A 23,950-nucleotide genomic window follows, 5' to 3' on the forward strand; every position below is an offset into this window, starting at 1 on the left:
GTAGTCTGGAGATTAGTTGTAATTCAAGGAGACCTAGGGTTGCCAACCTCCTAGCTGGAGATCTCCTGCTATTACAACTGATCTCCGGCTGATAGAGATCAGTTCCCCTGGAGGAAATGGTCCCTTTGGCCATTGGACTCTATGGCATTGAGGTCCCTCCCCTCCCCAAACCCCACCCTCCTCAGGCTCCACCCCAAAAACCTCCCGCTTGTGGTAAAGAGGGACCTGGGAAACCTAGTTTCATCCATTCTGCAGGGTTGTTCTGATCTTGAGCTTCTTTCCCACCCCTCCTGTAGAGAGGTCAAAACAGCATTCTAGTCTCACAACAATAGGGCTGCCAACCTCCAGGTGGTAGCTGGAGATCTCCCGCTATTACAACTGATCTCCAGGCGACAGTTGTGGAGAAAATGGCCGCTTTGGAAGGTGGACTCTATGGCATTATACTCCATTGAAGTCCTTCCCCTCCCCAAACCCCACCCTCCTCAGGACCCCCCCCCCAAAAAAAAAATCTCCAGATATTTCCCAACCTGGAGCTGGCAACCCTACTCAATAACCCTTTGAGCAGTCATAGCTAAGGTTTGATGCCGAGTCCCCAAACCCCGCCCTCCTCCAGCTCCGCCCCAAAAACCTCCCACCGGTGGCGAAGAGGGGCCTGGTGGCAACCCTAGGTTTGCCATGGCCTGCCTCTGCATAGCAGCCTTAAGACTTCCTTGGTGGTCTCCCGTCCAAATGCTAACCAGGACTGATCCTGCTTAGCTTTCGAGATTGGACAAGATCAGGCTAGCCTGGTCCATCCAGGTCAGGGCCCCTAAAATCTAGCTGTCTCCTTGTAAGATGAAGGCACTCCAGAGTGTGCGTATCATTACAAACCTCAGCTGGGGGTGTACTAAAAGAAACGACGTAGAAAGGACGAGAAGCACAGAGAGGTCACCATATGGGAGCTTCAGGGTTTATTTGTGTATTAGACTTCAGACAACGTTTTGCGGCTGTACGTCTCACTGCCTCACCCACAAATCGGTGAGCGGGGGGGTCCCACTATGAAGTCCAAGCCTTTCGAAGAGGGTCATGGCCCTTTTCTGCCATCACAACCTGCTCTGCCATCCACTCTTCCCAGCATCCTAGGTATCCTTTGGTCAACGTTTAGCGCCCCCAACCCACCCGTACAACCGCCAATACACCATGTCGTGGAAATCTTTAGGTGCAGTCTCCTTCGGGCTTTGCGTCATTCCTTCAAAGGCTCTCCCGTAGCACCCAATTAATATCACCCCTCTGAACGCCGCAGACGGGCTCCCGTGCCTCTCGCACGGCTTCCATCCTCTTTGTCGATAGTACTTTAGCGTCCTTTCTTTTCCCGCCAAGTGCTCTGGTCAGGTCGAGGCCAGAGCCGCGCAAGTCTATCCCGGCGCGGGTCTACCTCGGAGGGGTTTCTTTGTTGATGAGTCCACTTTTCAGCCAGCTGCTTTTGGCCACTTGCCCCACCCCTGGTCGGGAGGCGGGACTAAACTGCAGCAGCTGGGCGATCAAAACTTTGCAGGGGTCAGGCAAGGTGGGAATGCCGTCTGGATAGAAGACCCCCTTCTTCTGGCGTCGAGGCATACTGTGGATGTGGGTGTCATCAAAGGGCATGCAGCCGGTGACCATCACGTACAGCACGACTCCCAAGCTCCAGATGTCGTACTTCTTGGGGTCGTAGGGAATACCCAGCAGCACCTCAGGGGAGGCGTAGGCCGCGGATCCGCAGTAGGTGGTGCTCAGGTCCGGGTACCCACGCGATTCCCTGCCAAAGCCGAAGTCGGTCAGCTTCGCCCGGCGGGTGTCTGCGGTGAGCAGCACGTTCTCACACTTGAGGTCGCGGTGCACCAGGTTGCGGTCATGCAGGTAGCGTACGGCCCCCACGACCTGGGAGAAGATGTCCCGCGCTTCTGGGGTGCAGGGCAGGTTCCCCAGCTGTTGCACCAGCTGTAACAGGTCGGTGGAGGCGGCTTCCATCACTATGTACAGCTTCCCGTTGCAGACCTCGATGAACTCAAAGACCCGCACAATGTTGGGGTGGCGTATGGTCCGTAAGATGGAGAGCTCTCGCGGGAGGAACTTGTGAACAAAGTCAGGGGGCGCCCGGCGTCGGTCTACCACCTTGATGGCTAGCGGCCCTTTGTACTTGGCCGAAGTGGCCACCCGCACCTTGGAATAGCTCCCCTCGCCCAACGTCTGGCCCAGCTTGTAGCCGAGCTCGCTAAGCCATCTGTCCCCTCCAGAACTCTTCGACATGGTGCAGAGTTCGGATGGGAATGACCGGGGCGTTTGATTGTAAAGCTAGGGCTGAAGGCTTTAACCCATTGTGTGCGGTAGGTGTTGATCTTCACCCCCCCATTTCCCCCACTGAGTGCTCAAGGCAGGAGCATCATACAGACAGCTTGGGTATTGTGATGCCCAAGGGGTGTCATGGGTCACTCCCTCTTGGCGTTGCCAGGGATGGGTTGGCTGTCTTCATTTCATCTGCCATTAGCGCTTGCATAAACTCAAGGGAGACCTTGGGATCCCTTGTTTACATTTACCAGTATACCTTTTGAAGAAGAAGAAGAAGAAGAAGAAGAGTTGGTTTTTATACCCCAATTTTCTCTACCCTTAAGGAGTCTCAAACTGGCTTACAATCTCCTTCCCCTCCTCGCAACAGGCACCTTGTGAGGTAGGTGGGGCTGAGAGAGTTCAGAGAAAACTGTGACTAGCCCAAGGTCACCCAGCTGGCTTCATATGGAGGAGTGGGGAATCAAACCCGGTTCACCAGATTAGAGTCCGCTGCTCATGTGGAGGAGTGGGGAGACAAACCTGGTTCGCCAGATTAGAGTCATGTGACCCAGGGATAATCTACTGGTTAGGCAGCATGGTCTAGCCCGATCTCGTCAGATCTCGGAAGCTAAGCAGGGTCAGCCCTGGTTAGTATTTGGATGGGAGACCACCAAGGAATACCAGGGTTGCCATGCAGAGGAAGGCACTGGCCAACCACCTCTGTTAGTTTCTTGCCTTGAAAACCCCATAAGAGGTCACCATAAATCGGCTGCAACTTGACGGCACTTTACACACCCAAAACCTACTGGTTTCCACTGGCCTGGAAGAGCTTCTCTGTCACCCTCAGCTTTGATTTTTTTTTACTGCTCGGCATTTCTGTCCAGTTCCCAATGGGCCCTGTTCTCAGACATTAGTGCCTTCTCCAACTCACTGTATTGGTTCTTGGCCATCTTCAGCATCTTGCCCTTGGACATCACAGAAGAAGCAGAAGGACTTAACAGAATTCGCTTTGCTATCTGCCAAGGGACGAGAGCGGAGAAGATTTCTCGTGCCCTGCCCCACGTCCCATCTCCTTTCCAGGGCCAGACCCAGAGAATCCTTTCTCATAATACCAGAACGCGGGGTCATCTGCTGAAGCTGGAGGGGGAGAGATTCAAAATGAAAAAAAGGAAGGATTTCTTCACACGACGAAGAGTTAAATTGTGGAACTCCCTGCCCCAGGATGGGGTGATGGCTGCCAACTTGGAAGGCTTTAAGAGGGGAGTGGACATGTTCACTGAGGAGAGGGCTATCCATGGCTACTAGTCAAAATGTATACTAGTCATGATGCACACCTATTCTCTCCAGTATCCAAGGAGCATGCCTATTCTATTAGGTGCCATGGAACACAGGCAGGATAATGCTGCTGCAGCCATCTTGTTTATGGGCTTCCTAGAGGCACCAGGTTGGCCACTGTGTGAACAGACTGCTGGACTTGGTGGCCCTTGTTCTGATCCAGCATGGCCTGTCTTATGTTCTTATGTTTAATTATAGAGTTCCTATTGAAGTGGTTGAGTCAGGAATGTGTCAGGTTCTTCACTGTACGCAAGAGCCAGACGGCCTCTTGACATAAGTTGACATACTGGGTCTCCATTACTAACCTTGCCTGCCTGCGTGCAGTTAGTTCTTTTAATTTGCTTTTTAGTTCCTAATAAAGTTTTACTGCTTCAGATCTACCTGTCTGGATGAGTATGCTTGAGGGGTGCTAGAGGCAGACGCCTGAGACTGACAGAATGTCTCTTCTACCCGAGGCATTCCTCCAACTTCCAGGCTTGCCTAGAGGATGGGAAAGGAGGGGGAAAACTCGGAAGGGAGAGTGGAAACGTGGAAGAAACGGGGGGGGGGGGTTATGTTTGCTCAAACCGATAATTGAAACCAAAGCAGAGGAATAAAGGAGCCCACATCCAAAATCTGAAGTTGGGGGAGAGAGTCCAGCTTGGATCTGAATGATGCCACCACAAATGTTCTTATTTTAGTATGGGGGGAAAATCCAGTTTTTGGCCAACTATAGGAAGCTCTTGACTTTTGAGGGTAGTTTATTAATTCCAGGCATTTCCTGTGAATCATAGCTGCAGTGACTTTAGACCAGCTCTGAGAGATATACGCTTTTCAGCATAGATCAGTGGTTCCCAAAGTGGGCAGTTCCACCTCCGGGGGGTGGGATTACCTAGGGGGGCACTAACAGGCAAGAGGGAAGCAGGGGGTGCTAGAGGTGGGCCCCTTCAACTGTGTTGTTCACTAATTTACAATAGATCAAGCTGCGGCACCATGCTGGGAAATTTGGTGGGAACTATCAGAATTTTTCCCCCAGACGTTAAAGAGCTGGTACCACTAGATCAAGTTCATCAGTTCTGTTGAATAAATTCCAACTAAATAAGTTTTAATTTGATTTTGAATAGATGTGCAATTCAATGTTACTGTTTTGAAATTTTATTGTTATTGTCTTCTTTAGTGAGTCATGCAAACCCCTATTTTGAATCATGCTTTTTATAGGGTAGGGTAGGGGGCGCTGGGGTTGAGTTTGTGGAACCAAGGGGGCGGTGGCCCGAGAAGTTTGGGAACCGCTGGCATAGATGAATGCAGGGAGGTTAGCCTAGAACAGAGAGTGAAGTCCTTTGGGGGATTTTTTCCTAGTTTGCCTTCAGCGAGTTCAGAATCCCCTAACCTGGCTCAGTTCCCACTGAGAAATGCAGAGACGCTTTTCTTCCTCAGAGGAGCTGTTAGAAGAAGCACCCATCTGTGAGGACAGTGGTTGTGGCTGGATCGCGTGCTTGGGCCATAATGGCAGAACTGAATGCCCTGGAAGGAAATATTGTGGATCACAATGACTGCAGACAAATATCATAGGGTCTCAGTGGTAGAGCATCTGCTTGGCATGCAGAAGGTCCCAGGTTCAATCCCTGGCATCTCCAGTTAAAAGGACTAGGCAAGTAGGTGATGTAAAAGACCTCCGCCTGAGACCCTGGAGAGCCGCTGCTGGTCTGAGTAGACAATACTGATTTTAATGGACCAAAGGTCTGATTCAGTATAAGGCAGCTTCATGTGTTTTTATCAGAGAATCAGGATCCAAGGAATGAAATATTGGGGCATAAGCACCCAGCTCTGAGTCATAGGGTGAAGAAATATTGAGTGTTGTGTGAATCAGCCTGGAGGTATCATCTATCCTTCCCTCCCTCCCCACTCCCTCTCCGTCCATCCATCCATCCATCCATCCATTCATCTATCCATCTCTCTCCATCCATCCATCCATCCAGCATGGTGTAGTGGTTAAGAGAGGTGGTTGGGAGCGTGGTGGACATCTGATCCAGAGAACCAGGTTCAATTCCCCACTCCTCCACATGAGCGGAGGAGGCTCATCTGGTGAACTGGATTTGTTTCCTCACTCCTGCCCATGAAGCCAGCTGGGTGACCTTAGGCTATTCACCGCTCTCTTAGCCCCACCTACCTCACAAGGTGTCTGTTGTGGGGTGTGGAAGGGAAGGCGATTGTAAGCTGGTTTGATTCTTCCTTAAATGATAGAGAAAGTTGGCATATAAAAGCCAACTCTTCATCTATCTATCTATCTATCTATCTATCTATCTATCTGTCTGTCTGTCTGTCTGTCTGTCTGTCTGTCTGTCTGTCTGTCTGTCTGTATCATGTTTTGTACTGCCCTTTCTCCAGACATCTCAGGGCAGGGTCCTGAGTTCTTCTCTTTGTGATGTTGGCCTTACAACAACCATGGATAGGGATGCCAGCCTCCATGTGGGGCCTGGGGATTTCCTGGAATTACAACTCACCTCCAGACTGCAGAGATCAGTTGCGTTGGCGGGTGGACTCTATGGCATTGTACCCTGCTGAGGTCCCTGTCCTCCCCTGGCTCCATCCTCAAATTTCCAGGAGCTTTCCAACCTGGATCAGGCAACCCTCAATCCATCGATGGCCAGGGGCAACCTGGCAACCCTCTACGGGGTAGGTGAGACCTGGACAGCCTCCAGCTCAACAGCTGAGCGATGCGGCTAAGCAGGGATTTGAACCCGGGTCTCCCCAGGGCCCAGCCCAACACCCTGACCCCTATACTGTGCTGGCTTCCTGTAGTGAAGAGACTAGGATTTTACCCCAAGATTTGAGTTTGTATTTCAGTGGAATGGCTTTGCTTTTCAAATATGCCTGTTTTTTATACGCTCCCTTACTGCCCCCTGGTGTTTATATCTCTATATAGCACACAATCGAGATCAGTTCTTCCTAATGTTTATCCGGAAACCTTTTTGATTTAATTTCAACCCGCTGGTTCTGCTCCTATCTTCTGGAGAAACAGAAAACAACTCCGCACCATCCTCTCTATGACAGCCCTTCAAGTACTTGAAGATGGGTATCTTATCACCTCTCGGTCTTCCCCTCTCCAGGCTAAACATACCCAGCTCCTTCAGCCTTTCCTCATGGGACCTGGTCTTCAGGTTGTCCTAGAGTGTGCAAAACCTGCAGCCGATGCTGGGTGTGTGTGTGTGGGGCCAGGGCTGCGGAGTTTGTAAATAACTGAAATATTCTTTTTTCATCGTTCCTATTTGTGGTCAAGGAAAAAGATCACCAGCAATCTGTGAGACCGTTCAGCCAAGGTCATAGGAAAGAACGGAAAACAAACAAACAGACACATGTTTTTCACTTATTTTGGAAAATGTAAGTGGGGAACATGGTTTATCTTAACATCTAAATTTTTGGGGTTTTTTTTTTTAATGTGTCTGTAGAAAAGAGCTTATGAAACCAAATGTGGGAACTGAGATTTCAGCTTCTTCTCCCAAGAACTTGTGTAACAGACAACTTGAATACTTGTATAACAGAAGAAGGGTGCTTTGACTCTCCAAAGCTTGTGTGTGTGTGTGTGTTAAGTGCCATCAAGTCACAGCTGTAGGGTTTTCAAGGTAAGTGACAATTTCAAAGGGGGTTTGTTGTTGCCTGCCTCCTATCCAAGTACTAAGCAGGGCTGACCCTGCTTAGCTGCCAATATCTGACAAGATCAGGCTACCCTGGGCCACCTTGGAAAATCTGTCTGGTCTTTAAGATGTTATGAAGAAAAGAAGAAGAGTTGGTTTTTATACCCCTCTTTTCTCTGCCATAAGGAGTCTCAGAAAAGGTAAAGGTCCCCTGTGCAAGCACCGGGTCATTCCTGACCCATGGGGTGACGTCACATCCCGACGTTTACTAGGCAGACTTTATTTGCTGGGTGGTTTGCCAGTGCCTTCCTCAGTCATCTTCCTTTTACCCCCAGCAAGCTGGGTACTCATTTGACTGACCTCAAAAGGATGGAAGGCTGAGTCAACCTTGAGCCGGCTACCTGAAACCAACTTCTGTCGGGATCGAACTCAGGCTGTGAGCAGAGCTTGGACTGCAGTACTGCAGCTTACCACTCTGCGCCACGGGGCCCCTAAGGAGTCTCAAAGCAGCTTAAAATTGCCTGCCCTTCCTCCCTCCCCCAACAAACCCCCTGTGAGGAAGGTGGGGCTGAGAGAGTTCTGAGATAACTGCAACTGGCCCAAGGTCACCCAGCAGGCTGCATGTGGAGGAGCGGGGAATCTCCAGGTACTAGCTGGAGATCTCCTGCTATTACAACTGATCTCAAGCCAATAGAGATCAGTTCCCCTGGAGAAAATGGCCACTTTGGCAATTGGACTCTATGGCATTGAAGCCCCTCCCCTCCCCAAACCCTGCCTTCAAAAACCTCCCGCCGGTGGCGAAGAGGGACCGGGCAACCCTCTTACCCCTGAAACACGACGTAATTAACTGAAACCTGGAAAAAAATAGTGTTCAGGATTTTAGTATTAAGAAATAGCTATGCTGGTGTCTTTGTGGAGGGCGATGGGGGCGAAGGAGAGGTGATTAGAAATATCTCCAGAAATGTGTGTGCCCCAGCCATCCAAGATAAAAGCCATCCAAGTATCATTTGGTTGCGTTCATTGACAGGTGATGGGCGACAGGCATTAACTTGGCTTCCTTTTTTTAAAAACCCAACTCTCTGGAGGCTGGTTTTATAAAGAGTTTCCAAGATCTCCCTCCCGCTCCCCCCAAAGCAGAGTAAAGAAAGACAGAGAGCTAAAATTAGGCTCCTTTATGATTCTGGAGAAGGTCGGGGAAGTAGGAGAGACTCCTGAAGCAGTTAAGATCGTGACTTTGAACAGGAGCTTGAATAGACATTTAGATTATTTTTTTTTAAACCCTCTGCTTTCAGCTAATGGGCGGCATTTAAAACACACCAACCAGTTTCAATTTATCCCCCCCCTCAGGTGTTGACTGTGATATGCGAAATTATCCAAGTCTCTTGGAATCTGCTGCTTGTCACACTTCCTGTAGAGTTCACACAAACGCTTTTACTTTTTACTCACAGAGGCCTGGTAATGTTCTCCCCCAAGGTTATTAGCGAATAATTATCATTGCAATTTGTATTCGCGGCTATTAGCCTTGGAAGTGCTTCAATAAAACGGGGGAAGTTTATCCTGTGATGTGGTCTTTGCAGGCCTCTGCCCATTAAGCATGCGGTGTGCCCTGGTTTGCTACGGTTCCTTTTGCAAATGCATTCACCTAGGGTTGCCAGCTCCGGGTTGGGGAATACCTGGAGATATTGGGCGTGGAGCCTGAGAAGGGTGGGTGGGGTTTGGGGAGGAGAGGGACTTCAATGGGGTATAATGCCACAGAGTCCACCTTCCAAAGGGGCCGTTTTCTCCCGATGAACTGATCTCTTCCACCTGGAGATCAGTTGTGGTAGCAGGAGATCTCCAGCGACCACCTGGAGGTTGGCAACCCTAATTTTGACACGTGTTCACATCTGGAAGGACTCGAAGGTTATTTTTGCCATCTGAAAAGTATTATGCACATAACCAGAAGACTGTACAACCATAGCAACGTATCCAGTCATTATCTTCCTTAATAAATTCTTATGCCGTTGGCAGATACACCTTTCCAATTAAGAATAATAAACAGGCACTTAACTTTGAACTGCTGGTGCCCCTAATTACCATTAAAGACTCTTTTTGTAAATGAACAAGGGGGGGATATTTTGGAGAAACAGGAAATTTGTTTTCGGCTGAAGCCTTAGGTAGAAAACGTTCGTCCTCTGTTATACAGCCAAGCAGAAACGAAAATGCAGGGGTGGGAAATTTTCCATTAAAGTTATATAAGAAGGCAAATATTTGAAGGATCAGTAAATGAAAAAGATAAGGATTGAATAAACGTGGTTCAGCGGCCTATTCTTTCTGTAATAGGTAGAGAAAAACAGAGGAGAAAATTGCTACCTGGCTATATTTGATGACGAACTAAGCAACCCAGATTAAGAACAGAAGCACAGCTCAATAAAAAAAAAAGAGGAAGAGCTGCGATAAATGATGGAAAATGTTGGTCCCATTATCAGGGTTTTTTTTTTTTTAAAAAAGAATAAAAACGCAGCAAATTTTTTTGCATCTGGAGAAAATAAAAAGCTCCTTTCTCCTAACGGGAGTTGTTTTCTCATTGCATGTACGGGTTTCTGTGAGATCAGTGAAGAGAACCACAAAAGCGAGATTCGGCAAGAAAGGCGGGGGGAGAGAAACAGAATCACTGGGGCAGTTTCTACAAACAAAAGGTTGGGAAATGGAAAGACTGCCCAAGAATAAAGTCAACGGTTATTTACGTATTCCTCAATTGGGATTAAGAGATGATAACTGAGAGATGATAATTGCCAGTTTGGTATAGTGGTTAAGAGCGGTGGTTTTGGAGCGGTGGACTCTGATCTGGGGAACCGGGTTTGATTCCCCACTCCTCCACATGAGCGGCGGACGCTAATCTGGTAAACTGGATTTGTTTCCCCCACTCCTATACATGAAGCCAGCTGGGTGACCTTGGGCTAGTCACAGCCCTCTCAGCCCCACCTACCTCACAGGGTGTCTGTTGTGGGGAGGGGAAGGTGATTGTAAGCCGGTTTGGAGGAGTGGGGAAACTATCCCGGTTCTCCGTAGCCTCTGCCGCTCACGTGGAGAAGTGGGGAATCGAACCCGGTTCTCCAGATCAGACTCCACCGCTCCAAACCACCACTCTTAACCACTGTACCACGCTGGCTCCCTAGCATGCTTGAGGATTTGTGGGCAGCTCCCTTCACAGAACTACGTCTCGCAGAGTTCCTTGGAAGAAGGGAAGGACCAGAAAGTTTAACTGTAGATGTGCCCTTAAGAATATCAAGCCAATTCAGGCACGCATGCTAAGTCTAGTCTCTTTGCCTGCTGTAGATGGCACTGCTCTTCTCTTATTCATCAATCCCAAACTTCAGCAATCCCAAACAGCAAAAACCCATAGAGGATATCGGGTTTTTTTTAATGGTGTTATAATTTCTCATGGAGCTCAATCTTCTTCTGAAGTAAGTCCTGCTACACTGGTTGATGAGGTCTACTCCCAGTTCATGCAGGATTGCTGCCTGGGGTCTCAAACACATAAAATGAAGATCATGTCCACAAAAGGAAAAATTGCAGGCCTCAGTTTGCCTTGGAGCTGTGCAGGGCAGAGTTAGGGTTGCCAGGTCCCTCTTCGCCACCGGTGGGAGGTTTTTGGGGCGGAGCCTGAGGAGGGCGTGTCTGGGGAGGGGAGGGACTTCAGTGCCATAGAGTCCAATAGCCAAAGCGGCCATTTTCTCCAGGGGAACTGATCTCTATTGGATGGAGATCAGTTGTAATAGCAGGAGATCGCCGGCTAGTACCTGGAGATTGGCAACCCTAGGCAGAGAGTGTTTAACTCTTCAACCTCCACTTATTTTCCAAGCTCCCTTCTTTGTTATTAAGCATTACAAATAGGGTTGCCAACCTCTAGGTGGTAGGATTGCCAACCTCCAGGTAGTAGCTGGAGATCTCCTGCTATTACAGCTAATCTCCAGCCGATGGAGATCAGTTCCCCTGGAGAAAATGGCTTCCTTGGCAATTGGACTCTATGGCATTGAAGTCCCTCCCCTCCCCAAACTCCACCCTCCTCAGGCTCCACCCCCAATCTCCAGGTATTTCCCAACCCGGAGGTAGCAACCTTATCTCCTGCTATTACAATTGATCTCCAGGTGACAGACATCTGTTCACCTGGAGCAAACAGCCACTTTGGAAGGAGGACTCTATGGCATTATACCCCATTGTATTCCCTCCCCTCCCCAAACCCTGTCTTCCTCAGGCTCCACCCCCCAAATCTCCAGGTATTTCCCAATCCGGAGTTGGCAACCCTACTTCTCTCACTCTGCTCAGACCCCAATGGAGGAGAAACAGAAAGTGGGGGTTGCATTTGCCTTTTCCTGGCTCCTCCCAGGTACCACAACACAATGACTTTTTTCCATATTGCTACACCTACTACCGTTTTACAGCTGAGTCTGAAAGTTTCGCCATGATCCCCTCCTAGCTGGCTTTTTAAAAAGCAGTTCTTCCGTCAGCGTTCTTTTTTACAACTTCACGAGAGAGGAGCGGCGGACTGGACTGGTTGTCATAGCAGTAGAGGCCAACCCTCACGGGGATGGGAACTTTCTGGAAATTAGGATGGGGGAAAAGACCACATTCACTCTGAGATCTGTATTCAAGCCAGGGTTGAGGGTTGCCAGCTCTGGGTTGGCCATCTTCTTCTTTTTTTTGCCATCTTCTGGGCATAGATTAAAGGTAAAGGTAAAGGTCCCCTGGGCAGGCACCGGGTCATTCCTGACCCATGGGATGACGTCACATCCCGACGTTTCCTAGGCAGACTTTGTTTAGAAGTGCCTTCCCCAGTTTGCCAGTGCCTTCCCCAGTCATCTTCCCTTTACCCCCAGCAAGCTGGGTACTCATTTTACCGACCTCGGAAGGATGGAAGGCTGAGTCCACCTTGAGCCGGCTTCCTGAAACCAGCTTCCGTTGGGATTGAACTCAGGTCATGAGCAGAACTTGGACTGCAGTACTGCAGCTTACCACTCTGCGCCATGGGGCTCCTGGGCATGGATTAGGGGTATTATATATGCATGGGTAATACACAAGGCCAGAGACGGCGTTCCAACAACAACCACTTTATAAACAACTGGAATTGAACTCAACCAGAATGGAGCTCCAGAAGGAACTGAACTGAATTGCCTGAATAGCACAATACCCCTGATTTATATGCCAATCCCAGCCCCCCCCGGAGCCACCCCCCCAAGTCCGTGATTGGGCGGCTATGGTCCATAGTCCAATGAGAAATGCAGGCGAAGGAGCCTGGGGTAAACTTCAAGCTCAGTGCAAGTCTTGCTTCCCAATTGAATACATTACAAGGGGTCTCTGGGGTGCGTGTGTGTGTGTGGGAGCAAGTTGCGAATTTCCTGCATGGTGCAGGGGGTTGGACTAGATGACCCTGGAGGTCCCTTCTGACTCTATCATTCTATGATTCTATGAGCTGGTTCTAAAGTAAGTTGACCTTCAGCATGTTGCGCCTCATGCTGTATGTAATTGTCCTGTTGTTTTGCTAAAATCTGTTGCGTGTTTTTTTAGCGACGGTGGCGGTTTAGCAATTTCTGCTTCTAATTATGCAACCCAACTCAGCTGGGAAACGGCTCCGGGCACCTAATGAGCACTTAGGCGCAGGGCTTCGAAATGCTCTCGCTGCCATGGCAACCCCTGCTTATCGCGCAGGAGAAGGTAAGCCTGTTTAGTCACTCTGGGCAGGTTTCTTGGCCTCCCTTCCACCCAAGCAAACAGCCCTTGGTTTGCCAAAACTGATTTAATTGCCAGTTCTGGAAACGATCAGGCTGCCTGTTCAGAGGAGCATCTGCGGAAAAGAAGAAGAAGAAGAAGAAGAAGAGAGAAGAGTTGGTTTTTATATGCTGACTTTCTCTACCACGTAAGGGAGGGGCTGTGGCTCAGTGGTAGAGCATCAGCTCGGCATGCTCGGTCCCAGGTTCAATCCCCAGCATCTCCAGTTAAAGGGACTAGGTAGGTAGGTGATGTGAAAGACCCCTGCCTGAGACCTTGGAGAGCCGCTGCCAGTCTGAGTAGACAATACTGACTTTGATGGACCGAGGGTCTGATTCAGTAGAAGGCAGCTTCATGTATTCATGTGTGAAACTCAAACTTGCTTACAATCACCTTCCGCTCCCCACAACAGACACCCTGTGAGGTAGGTGGGGCTGAGAGAGCTCAAAGAGAGCTGTGACTAGCCCAAGGTCACCCAGCTGGCTTTGTGTGTAGTAGTGGGGAACCAAATCCAGTTCACCAGATTAGCCTCCGATGCTCACGTGGAGGAGTGGGGAAGCGAACCCGGTTCTCCAGATCAGAGTCCACTGCTCCAAACCTCCGCTCTTAACCACTACACCACGCTGGCTCCCACCTTGAGAACACCACCGTTTAGGTTGAAGGAAGAAGCTACATCTTTTTTTGTTTTGGTTCAGTCCCATGTGCCAACTTTTTCCTGGATTTTCACTTGGGCCAAAATAGGCCTAACATAGGCCTTTTATGCTCTGGTTGTTTCAGCTGGATTTACTGCTCTCGATGCACAGTATTTGCAGAATTTTCAAATCGCTCTGCGCAGGGGCTTTCCCCCTAGAATTAATTCCTGGATTTACTTGGGGTTACTCAGAGTAAATTTCCGCACGTAGCCAGGAAAAACATGGAGCGTCTGAACCAACGGGAGTGGTCAGCGATGTTGTCATTGTTACGTGGCTTGCCACCCCACTTTTCTAGCGTAAAAAGACACGTATGCGTGGGTCCCTTCCTCCTGCAGATAGTGTTTTGTCGGCACTGAAACTGACCAACACTGGCCATGAAATTGACTGACACCCACCATGAAACTGACTAAGAAGAAGAAGAAGAGTTGGTTTTTATATGCCGACTTTCGCTACCACTTAAGGGAGACTCAAATCGGCTTTCAATCACCTTCCCTTCCCCTCCCCACAACAGACTCCCTGTGAGGTAGGTGGAGCTGAGAGAGTTGGAAGAGAACTATGACTAGCCCAAGGTCACCCAGCTGGCTTTATGTGGAGGAGTGGGGAAACGTATCCAGTTCACCAGATTAACCTCCGCCGCTCATGTGGAGGAGTGGGGAATCGAACCCGGTTCTCCAAATCAGAGTCCCCCGCTCCAAACCACTGCTCTTAAACACTACGCCATGCTGGAGAAGTGGTTGAAGAGGACAAGTTAAATGGAGAATAACGATCATGATGTGGTTGGAGAAATACCCCATGTATTTAAATGTGAACATCAGAAGAACATCAGAAGAGCCCTGCTGGATCAGGCCAGGGGCCCACTTAGTCCAGCATATTGTCTCACGCAGCGGCACCCCAATCACTCTGCAGGGCCAACAACAAGACATAGAGGTCGAGGTCTTCCCCTGATGTTGCCTTCTGGCACTGGAATTCGGAGGTTGACTGCCTCTGAAAATGGAGGTTCCCTTTAGTCACCATGGCTGGTAGCCACCAATAAACCTCCATGAATCTGTCTAATCCCCTTTTAAAGCTGTCCGCGCCTGTGACCATCTCTACATCCTCTGGCAGAGAATTCCACATTGTAATCACTCTTTGTGTAAATTGCTATTTCCTTTCATCCGTCCTAAATCCACTGCCCATCATCTTCATTGGATGCTCTCGAGTTCTAGTATTTTGGGAGAAAAAAGTTCTCTTTGTCAACACTCTCTCCACCCCGTGCATAATTTTGTAAACCTCCATCATTTTCTCCCTTAGTCGTTTGGAGCAGTGGAATCTGATCTGGTGAACGGGGTTTGTTTCCCCACTCCTACACACAAAGCCAGCTGGGTGACCTTGGGCTAGTCACAGCTCTCTCAGCCCTACCCACCTCACAGGGTGTCTGTTGTGGGGAGGGGAAGGGAAGGTGATTGTAAACCGGTTTGATTCTTCTTAAGTGGTAGAGAAAGTCGGCATATAAAAACCAACTCTTCTTCTATCCATCACTGACTACTGACAGATGGCACCGAGTCTCTGTTTCAGCCTAGGTTACCTCTCAGTGGCCCTGACACACACACACACCCCTAGCATCTCAGGCTCACAACTTATGCTGCTGTTTTCTCAACTTTGTCCTCTGGTGTACCTGTTGAGACATCCTTCAAGCTTGGAATCTGACCAGATCTAGACGAGCTAAGGGTGAACAGGCCTCATCTGGCAAACTGCTAATTTGCTCTTACTCTGTGATTCACCTTTGGCAGAAATGCCCCAGTAGTCAGGAAATTGCGAGGAACAGGTAAAACTGGTTACTCGATCTTACTTGAGTTAGAGCTATACCATCTCTGACAAAAAACAACAACAGCAATCCACATGTTTCTTTACAGAATTCGTCAACTCTAGACTACATTTTCCTTGACGCTTGAAGTTTCGGCTGTTACGCGTTTCAGCATCGTTTCCCATGGACGCTAGTTGTGAATTTCCTGCATTGTGCAGGGGGTTGGACTAGATGACCCTGGTGGCCCCTTCCAACTCTATGATTCTATTATTCTTTCATCGTGCGGTATCAGCCGTGCTTGCAAGCTGCTTCGAATCTTTCTTCGAGGTGGCGCGCAGGGGGCCGGAAATACTTCGACCAAGAAGCAAACCTTTCAGCAGAACGTGCGCGGCACTCTGGGGCCAGTGGCTTAACTGGAAGCCAAAAATTTGCGGTGGCGGCAAAGGACGGGGCTGGCTCCCGAGGCGAACTTTTCGGAACTGATAAAATCAAAACAGGTGGCTTCCCCGCCCTCTTACCTCAGTAGTACGGAAGCTGCTTCCTGTCCACCTCTGGTAACGTCGGAACCTGTGGTCATATCTGAGGCGGTGACGGCCATTTTTCCTGCCAGTCTTACCCTCGCCTCACCTGACCTCAGGACATCTGCAGTGGCTACTGAGGTGGGGTTGCCAACCTCCAGATGGGGACTGGAGATCTCCTGAAGTTAGACCTGATCTCCAGACTACAGAGATCAGTTCCCCTATGGCAGCTTCAGAGGGTGGTCTCTAGGGCATTCCACTCCACTGAGGACCGCCGAGGACCATCCCCTAAACCTCACCCTCCCCAGGCTGGAGCCCCAAATCTCCAGGAATTTCCTACACCACGCTTAGCAACCCTATAAATGGGATGAAGGCCCTGCTATGTTTTGAAGACATAGAGGTAGGGTTGCCAGGTCCCTCTTCGCCACCGGCGGGAGGTTTTTGGGGTGAAGCTTGAGGAGGGCGGGGTTTGAGGAGGGGAGGGACTTCAGTGCCATAGAGTCCAATTGCCCAAGCGACCATTTTCTCCAGGTGAATGGATCTCTATCGGCTGTCAATCAGTTGTAATAGCAGGCTACCTGGAAGGGTGTGATGGACAGAATTGGGGGGGAAAGTGAGATACATTCTAGATATGCCCCCTGCCCCCTCCCCAGGCTGTTAAGACTGCAAACCACTCTGGAATCCTTGAACAGCATAAATGTACTTAACACATGAACTGTACGTGAGTTAAATGTTTTCTACCTCTGTGTTTTGTTAGTACTTCATACCTGTCCACTTTTCACCACCAAAAATATCCTACCATTGACTACTGGATTTCAGGCGTTCAACTACTTTTCCAGCTTTCTGGTGATTTTCATCTCTTGTTACTTGTGGGACATCCTAACATGATTCTGGGATATAATAACCTACAGTGGAAGGGAATTTATGCAACAAGCTGAATTTAAGGATCTCTATAATTAACTTTTTTTTTTTAATGAATTATCCTGAAATATTTAGAACGTTTCGGTTTGTAGGGTCACAATCGTGCCTGAGAATTTACAGGTCCGATTTAGTTAAAAAGGATCATGCTGCCCGATCCGGGATACATTTGCTCACAAACAAGCCCTGTTTTCTTCAGTGAAAATTTACTTCCTTGTTAGTGTGTGTAGGACGGCAGCCAACAGAACTTTGGCTTTTGAACTTCACCACCTGGTATACCTATACATTCAGGTTATACTGTTTCCTTTACTGGAAGGACATTTGTTGTTCTTTCATACACTGTGTTTGAACGCCGTAAGGTATTAAACAGTCCTCAAACTCATCATTAAGGGAACAATCCCATCGAAGCCAATGGGATTCCTTAGGGGTAAATTGTCTGATGACAATAGCCTAAATAATTTCACAAGAATGACCCAACGTCTATTCTTAGTGACTTAGCTGTCTGCCAGCTATACGCTGAGGAATCCTGGCCTGAACTGAAGCCACGTGGCTGTAAAGCAGGGCGGAGTGGAAACCGTGCATTTTAAATAACCCCATTTACGTTGTGAATATTTGGATCTGACATTCTAGGGAACACATACAGTTTTCTGCATTTTGACCAAGCTCAAACTTTCTCTACCACTTAAGGAAGAATCAAACCGGCTTACAGTCTCCTTACCTTCCCCTCACCACAACAGACACCTTGTGAAGTAGGTGGGGCTGAGAGAGTTCTGAGAGAACTGTGATTAGCCCAAGGTCACCCAGCTGGCTTCATGTGGAGTGGGGAAATCAACCCAGTTCACCAGATTAGACTCGGCCGCTCACGTGGAGGAGTGGGGAATCAAACCGGATTCTCCAGATTAGAGTCTACCGCTTCAAACCACCGCTCTTAACCACACCACCACACTGGCTCTCTAGGATGGCCAACCTCTAGGTGGTGGTTGGAGATCTCCCAGGATTACAACTGATCTCCAGGCAACAGAGATCCGTTCCCCTGGAGAAAATGGCTGCTTTGGAAGGAGGACTCCAAAGAATTATACCCCAATGGCATTATACCCCATTGAAGTCCCTCCCCTCCACATACCCCGCCCTCCTCAGGCTCCACCCCTCAAATCTCCAGGTATTTCCCAACCTGGAGCTGGCAACCCTATACATAACCTGAGTCTGCCCTTTGCAGTCCTCAGGAATCTTGTGGAGGACTGTGATCTAACTCTGTATTCCTGTAGGATTCTCTCATCTCTTAAGCTCTGATCAGTTGTTATGATGTTGGCAGATCCAGTGTTGAGCCAGTGCGGTGTAGCGGTTCAAATGTCAGAATAGGACCTGGAAGACCCAAGTTCGGATCCCCACTCTGCCTTGGAAGCTCATTCGGTAACCTTGGGCTAGTCACATGTTATCCGCCTAGTGGCTGGACACTGCTACTGTTAGGTGGATTGGTAATTGGTTGACCAACTGAACCCAAAGGGTGCTCATTAATGGCACAACTTTGTCCTGGAGAAGAGTGACCAGTGGGGTGCCACAGGGGTCTGTCCTGGGACCGGTACTACTCAGTATTTTTATAAATGACTTGGATGATGGAATAGAGAGTATGCTAATCAAATTTGCAGATGACACCAAGTTAGGAGGGGTAGTTAATACCCCGGAGGGGAGGGTCAGAGTTCAGAATGACCTCGATAGACTGGAGAGCTGGGCCATAAGCAAAATAAAATGGATTTCAATAGGGAGAAGTGTAAAGTACTTCACCTAGGCAGAAACAACATAAGGCACAGGTACAGGATGGGAGAGAGTTGGCTTGACAACAGTACATGTGACAGAGATCTGGGACTCTTAGTGGACCACAAACTGAACATGAGTCAACAGTGTGATATGGCGGCTAAGAAGGTCAATGCAATTCTGGGCTGCATCAATAGGAGTATCGTGTCTAGATCAAGGGAAGCAATACTACCACTGTATTCTGCATTGGTCAGATCTCACTTGGAATACTGTGTCAAGTTTTGGGCTCCACAATTTAAGAAGGATGTTGACAAGTTGGAGCGTGGAGGGCGACCAGAATGGTCAGAGGTCTGGAATCCATGCCCTATGAGGAGAGACTTAGGGAGTTGGGTTTGTTTAGTTTAGAGAAGAGAAGGTTGAGGGGAGACATGATAGCCATGTTAAAATATTTGAAGGGATGTCATGTTGATGAGGGAACTAGCTTGTTCTCTGTTGCTCCAGAGACTAGGACACGGAGTAATGGATTTAAACTAATAGAAAAGCAATTCCACCTAAATATTAGGAAGAACTTTCTGACGGTGAGGGCTGTTCAACGGTGGAATGTGCTGCCTCGGAGGGCGGTGGAGTCCCCATCTTTGGAGGTCTTTAAGCAGAGGCTAGATGGCCATCTGTCGTGAGTGTTTTGAGTGTGGGATCCTGCATGGTGGGGGGAGGGTTGGGGTCACAGGGGATGTGGGGGGAGGTAGTTGTTAATTTCCTGCATTGTGCAGGGGGTTGGACTAGATGACCCTGGTAGTACCAACTCTATGATTCTATGATTCTACCTCACAGGGTTGTTGTAAGGATAAAATAGCGGAGAGGGTCCCTACTGGGGAGAAAAGCTGGAAACAAATGAAGAAAATAAACTGTGCGCATGGGGATATTGAGCACATGAAGCTGCTTTATACTGAATCAGACCCTTGGTCCATCCAAGTCAGTATTGTCTACTCTCCAGGGTCTCAGGCAGGGGTCTTTCACATCACCTACTTGCCCAGTCCCTTTAACAGGAGATGCCGAGGATTGAACCTGGGACCTTCTGCATGCCAAGCAGACGCCCTACCACTGAGCCACGGCCCGCTCCTCATGCACAATCCTCTTGAAGAAATGCAGTCTCCATTTTATATTAATAGAACAACATGCATAATTTCCAGCTTTGGTACATACAACGGCAAATCTAGATTTATTAGAGTATTTGTTTATATTTATTTGTTCATTTACTTCATTTCTTCCCCTTCCTTTCTCCTCACTGGGAAGCAGAAGTGGTTTACCTCATTCCCCTCCCCTCCATTTTATCCTCCTAACAACTCTGTGAGTAGGGTTGCCAGGTCCTTCTTTGCCACCGCCGGGAGATTTTTGGAGTGGAGCCTGAGGCGGGCGGAGTTTGGGGAGAGGAGGGACTTCGATGCCATAGAGTCCAATGGCTAAAGCGGCCGTTTTCTTCAGGGGAACTGATCTCTATTGGCTGGAGTTGTAATAGCAGGAGATCTCCAGTCACCACCTGGAAACTGGCAACCCTACCTGTGAGGTAGGTTAGGGTGAGAGTGTGTGAGTGGCCCAAAATCACCCAGCAAGCTTCCATGGCAGAGCGGAGATTCCGTTTTTTGAGAGTCTATGTTTGTGTGTACCACAGCTATAAAATACATGTGTTGCTAGCTCTGGGTTGGGAAATACCTGGAGATTATTGAGGGACTTCAATGCCATAGAGTTCCATGGCCAAGGTGGCCATTTTCTCCAGGGGAACTGACCTCTATTGGCTGGAGATCAGTTGGTGGGAGATCTCCAGCTACTGGAGGTTGGCCCCCTAGTTATCAGGAGTATCCTAAGTAGAGTGTGCTCCCTTAAACAAGGCCAGAATGCCAAAATAGTGACCCTTGAACAGCGTTCCTTTGTTGGTCGTAAACCAACCAACCTTGGGTTGTCCCTTTCCATTAAAGAAAAATGCCTTTTGCGCCAGACAACTGAGAAATAATAAAGCCAACACAAGAAACGGGGGGTTCAAAAGATCTCATCAGCACCCCAAACTTAAATACATTTGCTTACAAGCAAGTCCCTCAATTTCGGAGGAACCTGTGTCGAAGTCGTCTTCCCCTCCCAGAACCGATTGGCCTACCTACTTCCCAAGCTCAACATCTTAGAAACCTCTTCCCCGTGACTCTACACGCTCATCGTTCTGTTAACATGTCCCCCCCCCCCGAAGGGGCTTCCTCCGGTTGGAGTCGTGGCTGCCCCAATGGTTCAGGAGTCAGGCCGGCCATCCCGCTTACGTGGTCCCCTTCAGCCAGCCGTTCTTTGCGACTTGTCCCACACAGGGCCGGGATTCTGGACTGAACTGGAGCAGCTGGTTCACGAGCCCTTTGCAGGGCTCCGATAAATCGGGCAGGTCTTCGGGAAACACGGGCCCTCTTTTCTGGTGGCAGGGCATGCTATGGATGTGGGTGTCGTCAAAGGGCATGGATCCGGTAATCATCACGTAGAGCATGATGCCCAGGCTCCACATGTCGTATTTCTTGGCATCGTAGGGGGTGCCCATGAGCACCTCGGGGGAGGCGTAAGCGGCCGACCCGCAGTACGTGGTGCTCAGTTCCGGGTACCCCCGTGACTCCTTGCCGAAGCCGAAATCGGTCAGTTTCACTCGGCGGCCGTCGGAAGTGAGCAGCACGTTCTCGCACTTGAGGTCACGGTGTACCAGATGCCGGTCGTGGAGGTAGCGCACGGCCCCCACAACCTGGGCGAAGATGTCCCGCGCTTCCGGGGCACAGGGGAGCTTCCCTTCCTGCTGGACCAGTTGCAACAGGTCCGTCGAGGCCGCCTCCATGATGATGTAGAGCATCCCGTTGCACACCTCGATGAACTCGTAGACCCTCACGATGTGCGGGTGCCGGATCCCTCGCAGGATGGACAACTCTCGCGGCAGGAACTTTTCGACGAAGTCACGAGGGGCCCGGCGGCGGTCCACCATCTTGATCGCCAGAGGGCCCTTGTACTTGATGGAGGTGGCGACCCGGACCTTGGAATAGCTGCCTTCCCCGAGGGTTTGGCCCAGTTTGAACCCCAGGTCGCCCAAAAGCTTGTCTCCCCTGGAACCCTTGGACATGGTGACCTGGTGCAGATGAAAACGTCGTCAGTTTCTTTCTGCCTTTCTGGGTCTCAGCGCTTCAACCCATTGTGAATGGCATCTCCAGTCCCTCACTCCCCATGTGCCTTGTGGAGGCCAGGCTTCGAAGTCATCACTACTCATACAGGTATTGTGAAGTGCGAAGAGTGTCATGCGCTATGCGTCCCTGCACATAATCAGTGGTGGCAGGCACCTAATCCCTTTGGGAACAGAGTGAATAATTTCAGCTGAGCTACAACCTCGGCAAGGTTTGATGTCCTGTCACTGATTCAGGTCTATCTCCACGTCTTTTCAAATACTATTAACTCCAATTCTCGTTGAGGGATCTGGGCCGTGCCACCAGATTCCAAAGGTGAGCTCACTGGGGTTGCCAACTCCAAGTTGTGAAATACCTGGACATTTTGGGGGTGGAGCCTGAGGAGGGTGAGATTTGGGGAGAGAAGGGACTTCAGTAGGGTGTAATGCCATAGAGTCCACCTTCCAAAGCAGCCATGTTCAAAGAAAACTGATTTAAAAATTAGTTACAGGATAAAAAGTAAAACAATTTATTATTATACAATAAAGGGGGGAAATCCATTAAAACTAAAAGTGCTCTCACTTGCTATGCCTAAACACTTTCCTTCTTTGCAGCCTCGAGGGCTCTTATCTTCTTAGCCGCCAGGGCAAATTGAGACATTCTTATAAGTCACGTGTGCACCAGAGTCTGATAGTAGAAAAATCTGTTTTTCGGTTTCAGAACAGAAATGTACGCCTTTCAAGATCCTATCCAGAAATTTAGCTCTGGAATAAAAGATGCATTTTCTCACTCGCATTTAGAAGGGTGGGGGGGAGACAGTGGGAGAAAGTCAGAGTCCAGGGCTTTGCATATAATAATAATAATAATAATAATAATAATAATAATAATAATAATAGCCCAGCCCTGATTCCTTTAGCCAGGCTTTGTGATCTTTAACAATGCTCGACCTCCCCCCCCCAAGAGCCGGGGGGAGGAGAAGGGGGGAAGAGAAGGAATAAAAGATGAATTTTCTCACTCGCATTTAGAAGGGTGGGGGGAGACAGTGGGAGGAAGTCAGAGTCCAGGGCTTTGCAAATAATAATAATAATAATAATAGGCCAGCCCTGATTCCTTTAGCCAGGCTTTGTGACCTTTAACCATGCTCGACCTCCCCCCCCCCCAGAGCCGGGGGGGGAGGAGAAGGGGGGAAGAGAAGGAATAAAAGATGAATTTTCTCACTTGAATTTAGAAGGGTGGGGGGAGACAGTGGGAGGAAGTCAGAGTCCAGGGCTTTGCAAATAATAATAATAATAATAATAATAGGCCAGCCCTGATTCCTTTAGCCAGGCTTTGTGACCTTTAACCATGCTCGACCTCCCCCCCCCCAGAGCCGGGGGGGAGGAGAAGGGGGGAAGAGAAGGAATAAAAGATGCATTTTCTCACTCGCGTTTAGAAGGGTGGGGGGAGACAGTGGGAGAAAGTCCATGGCTTTGCAAATATTATTATGTATTATTATTATTATTTATTATTATTATTATTATTATTATTATTATTATTATTAATAATAATAATAATAATAATAATAATAATAATGTTTTAACAACAACAACAATCGCCCAGCCCCGATTCCTTTAGCCAGGCGTCATGATGAGTCTGCAGTCTCGCCCTTCTGGCCAGACAGGCTCCGCCCTCCCCACCCCCTCCCCAAGAGCGTGGAGGGAGGGGGGCGAGAGAGGGGAAGGGGGCGGGGGAGGATGCAAAGATTCTAGGCCAGAGGACAAAAGGAGCCCCGCCAGCCAATCAGCGCCTCTCACGGGGCGCTTTGTCACACTCCGTTCCATTCTGGAGTCTCCGCGTTCCAGAGGGCGCGTCCATTCCGCCCGCGGGGGGGGGGACAACCAGCCACTTCGGACCGCTCCATCCGTAACACGGGCACAGCCTGGGCGCGGGGAGGGCCAGAGCAGGGTTTAAAAGGGGCATCGGAACTCCCTGTGTGCAGATTTCCCCGTCCTTTCCCCCCTTCTCGTTGGCCTTCTTTTCCCAAACCCTGCCTGCTCCCCCCCTCGAGAGTCGGGGAAATGGTACGGCCCGCCCGCTTTAAAAAGCCGGCCGCAGCCACATGCTTCCTTTAGAGAGGCTGGGGGAAGCGGTGGGG

The 23,950-nt window shown here is 49.3% G+C and overlaps 2 protein-coding genes across 2 annotated transcripts; both read right to left on the reverse strand.

The window, feature by feature from the left end:
* Nucleotides 1-1,410: 1,410 nt before the first annotated feature.
* LOC130487980 (testis-specific serine/threonine-protein kinase 6-like) lies at nucleotides 1,411-2,268 on the reverse strand. The gene has a single exon (XM_056861552.1). It carries the CDS (start codon nucleotides 2,266-2,268, stop codon nucleotides 1,411-1,413), a length of 858 nt encoding a protein of 285 aa, XP_056717530.1.
* Nucleotides 2,269-20,945: 18,677 nt separating this feature from the next.
* LOC130487989 (testis-specific serine/threonine-protein kinase 6-like) lies at nucleotides 20,946-21,779 on the reverse strand. Its single transcript, XM_056861563.1, has one exon. It carries the CDS (start codon nucleotides 21,777-21,779, stop codon nucleotides 20,946-20,948), a length of 834 nt encoding a protein of 277 aa, XP_056717541.1.
* Between the last annotated feature and the right edge of the window lie 2,171 nt (nucleotides 21,780-23,950).

The sequence above is a fragment of the Euleptes europaea genome, chromosome 15 (genome assembly GCF_029931775.1).
Source record: "Euleptes europaea isolate rEulEur1 chromosome 15, rEulEur1.hap1, whole genome shotgun sequence".
NCBI classification, from domain to species: Eukaryota; Metazoa; Chordata; class Lepidosauria; order Squamata; family Sphaerodactylidae; genus Euleptes; species Euleptes europaea.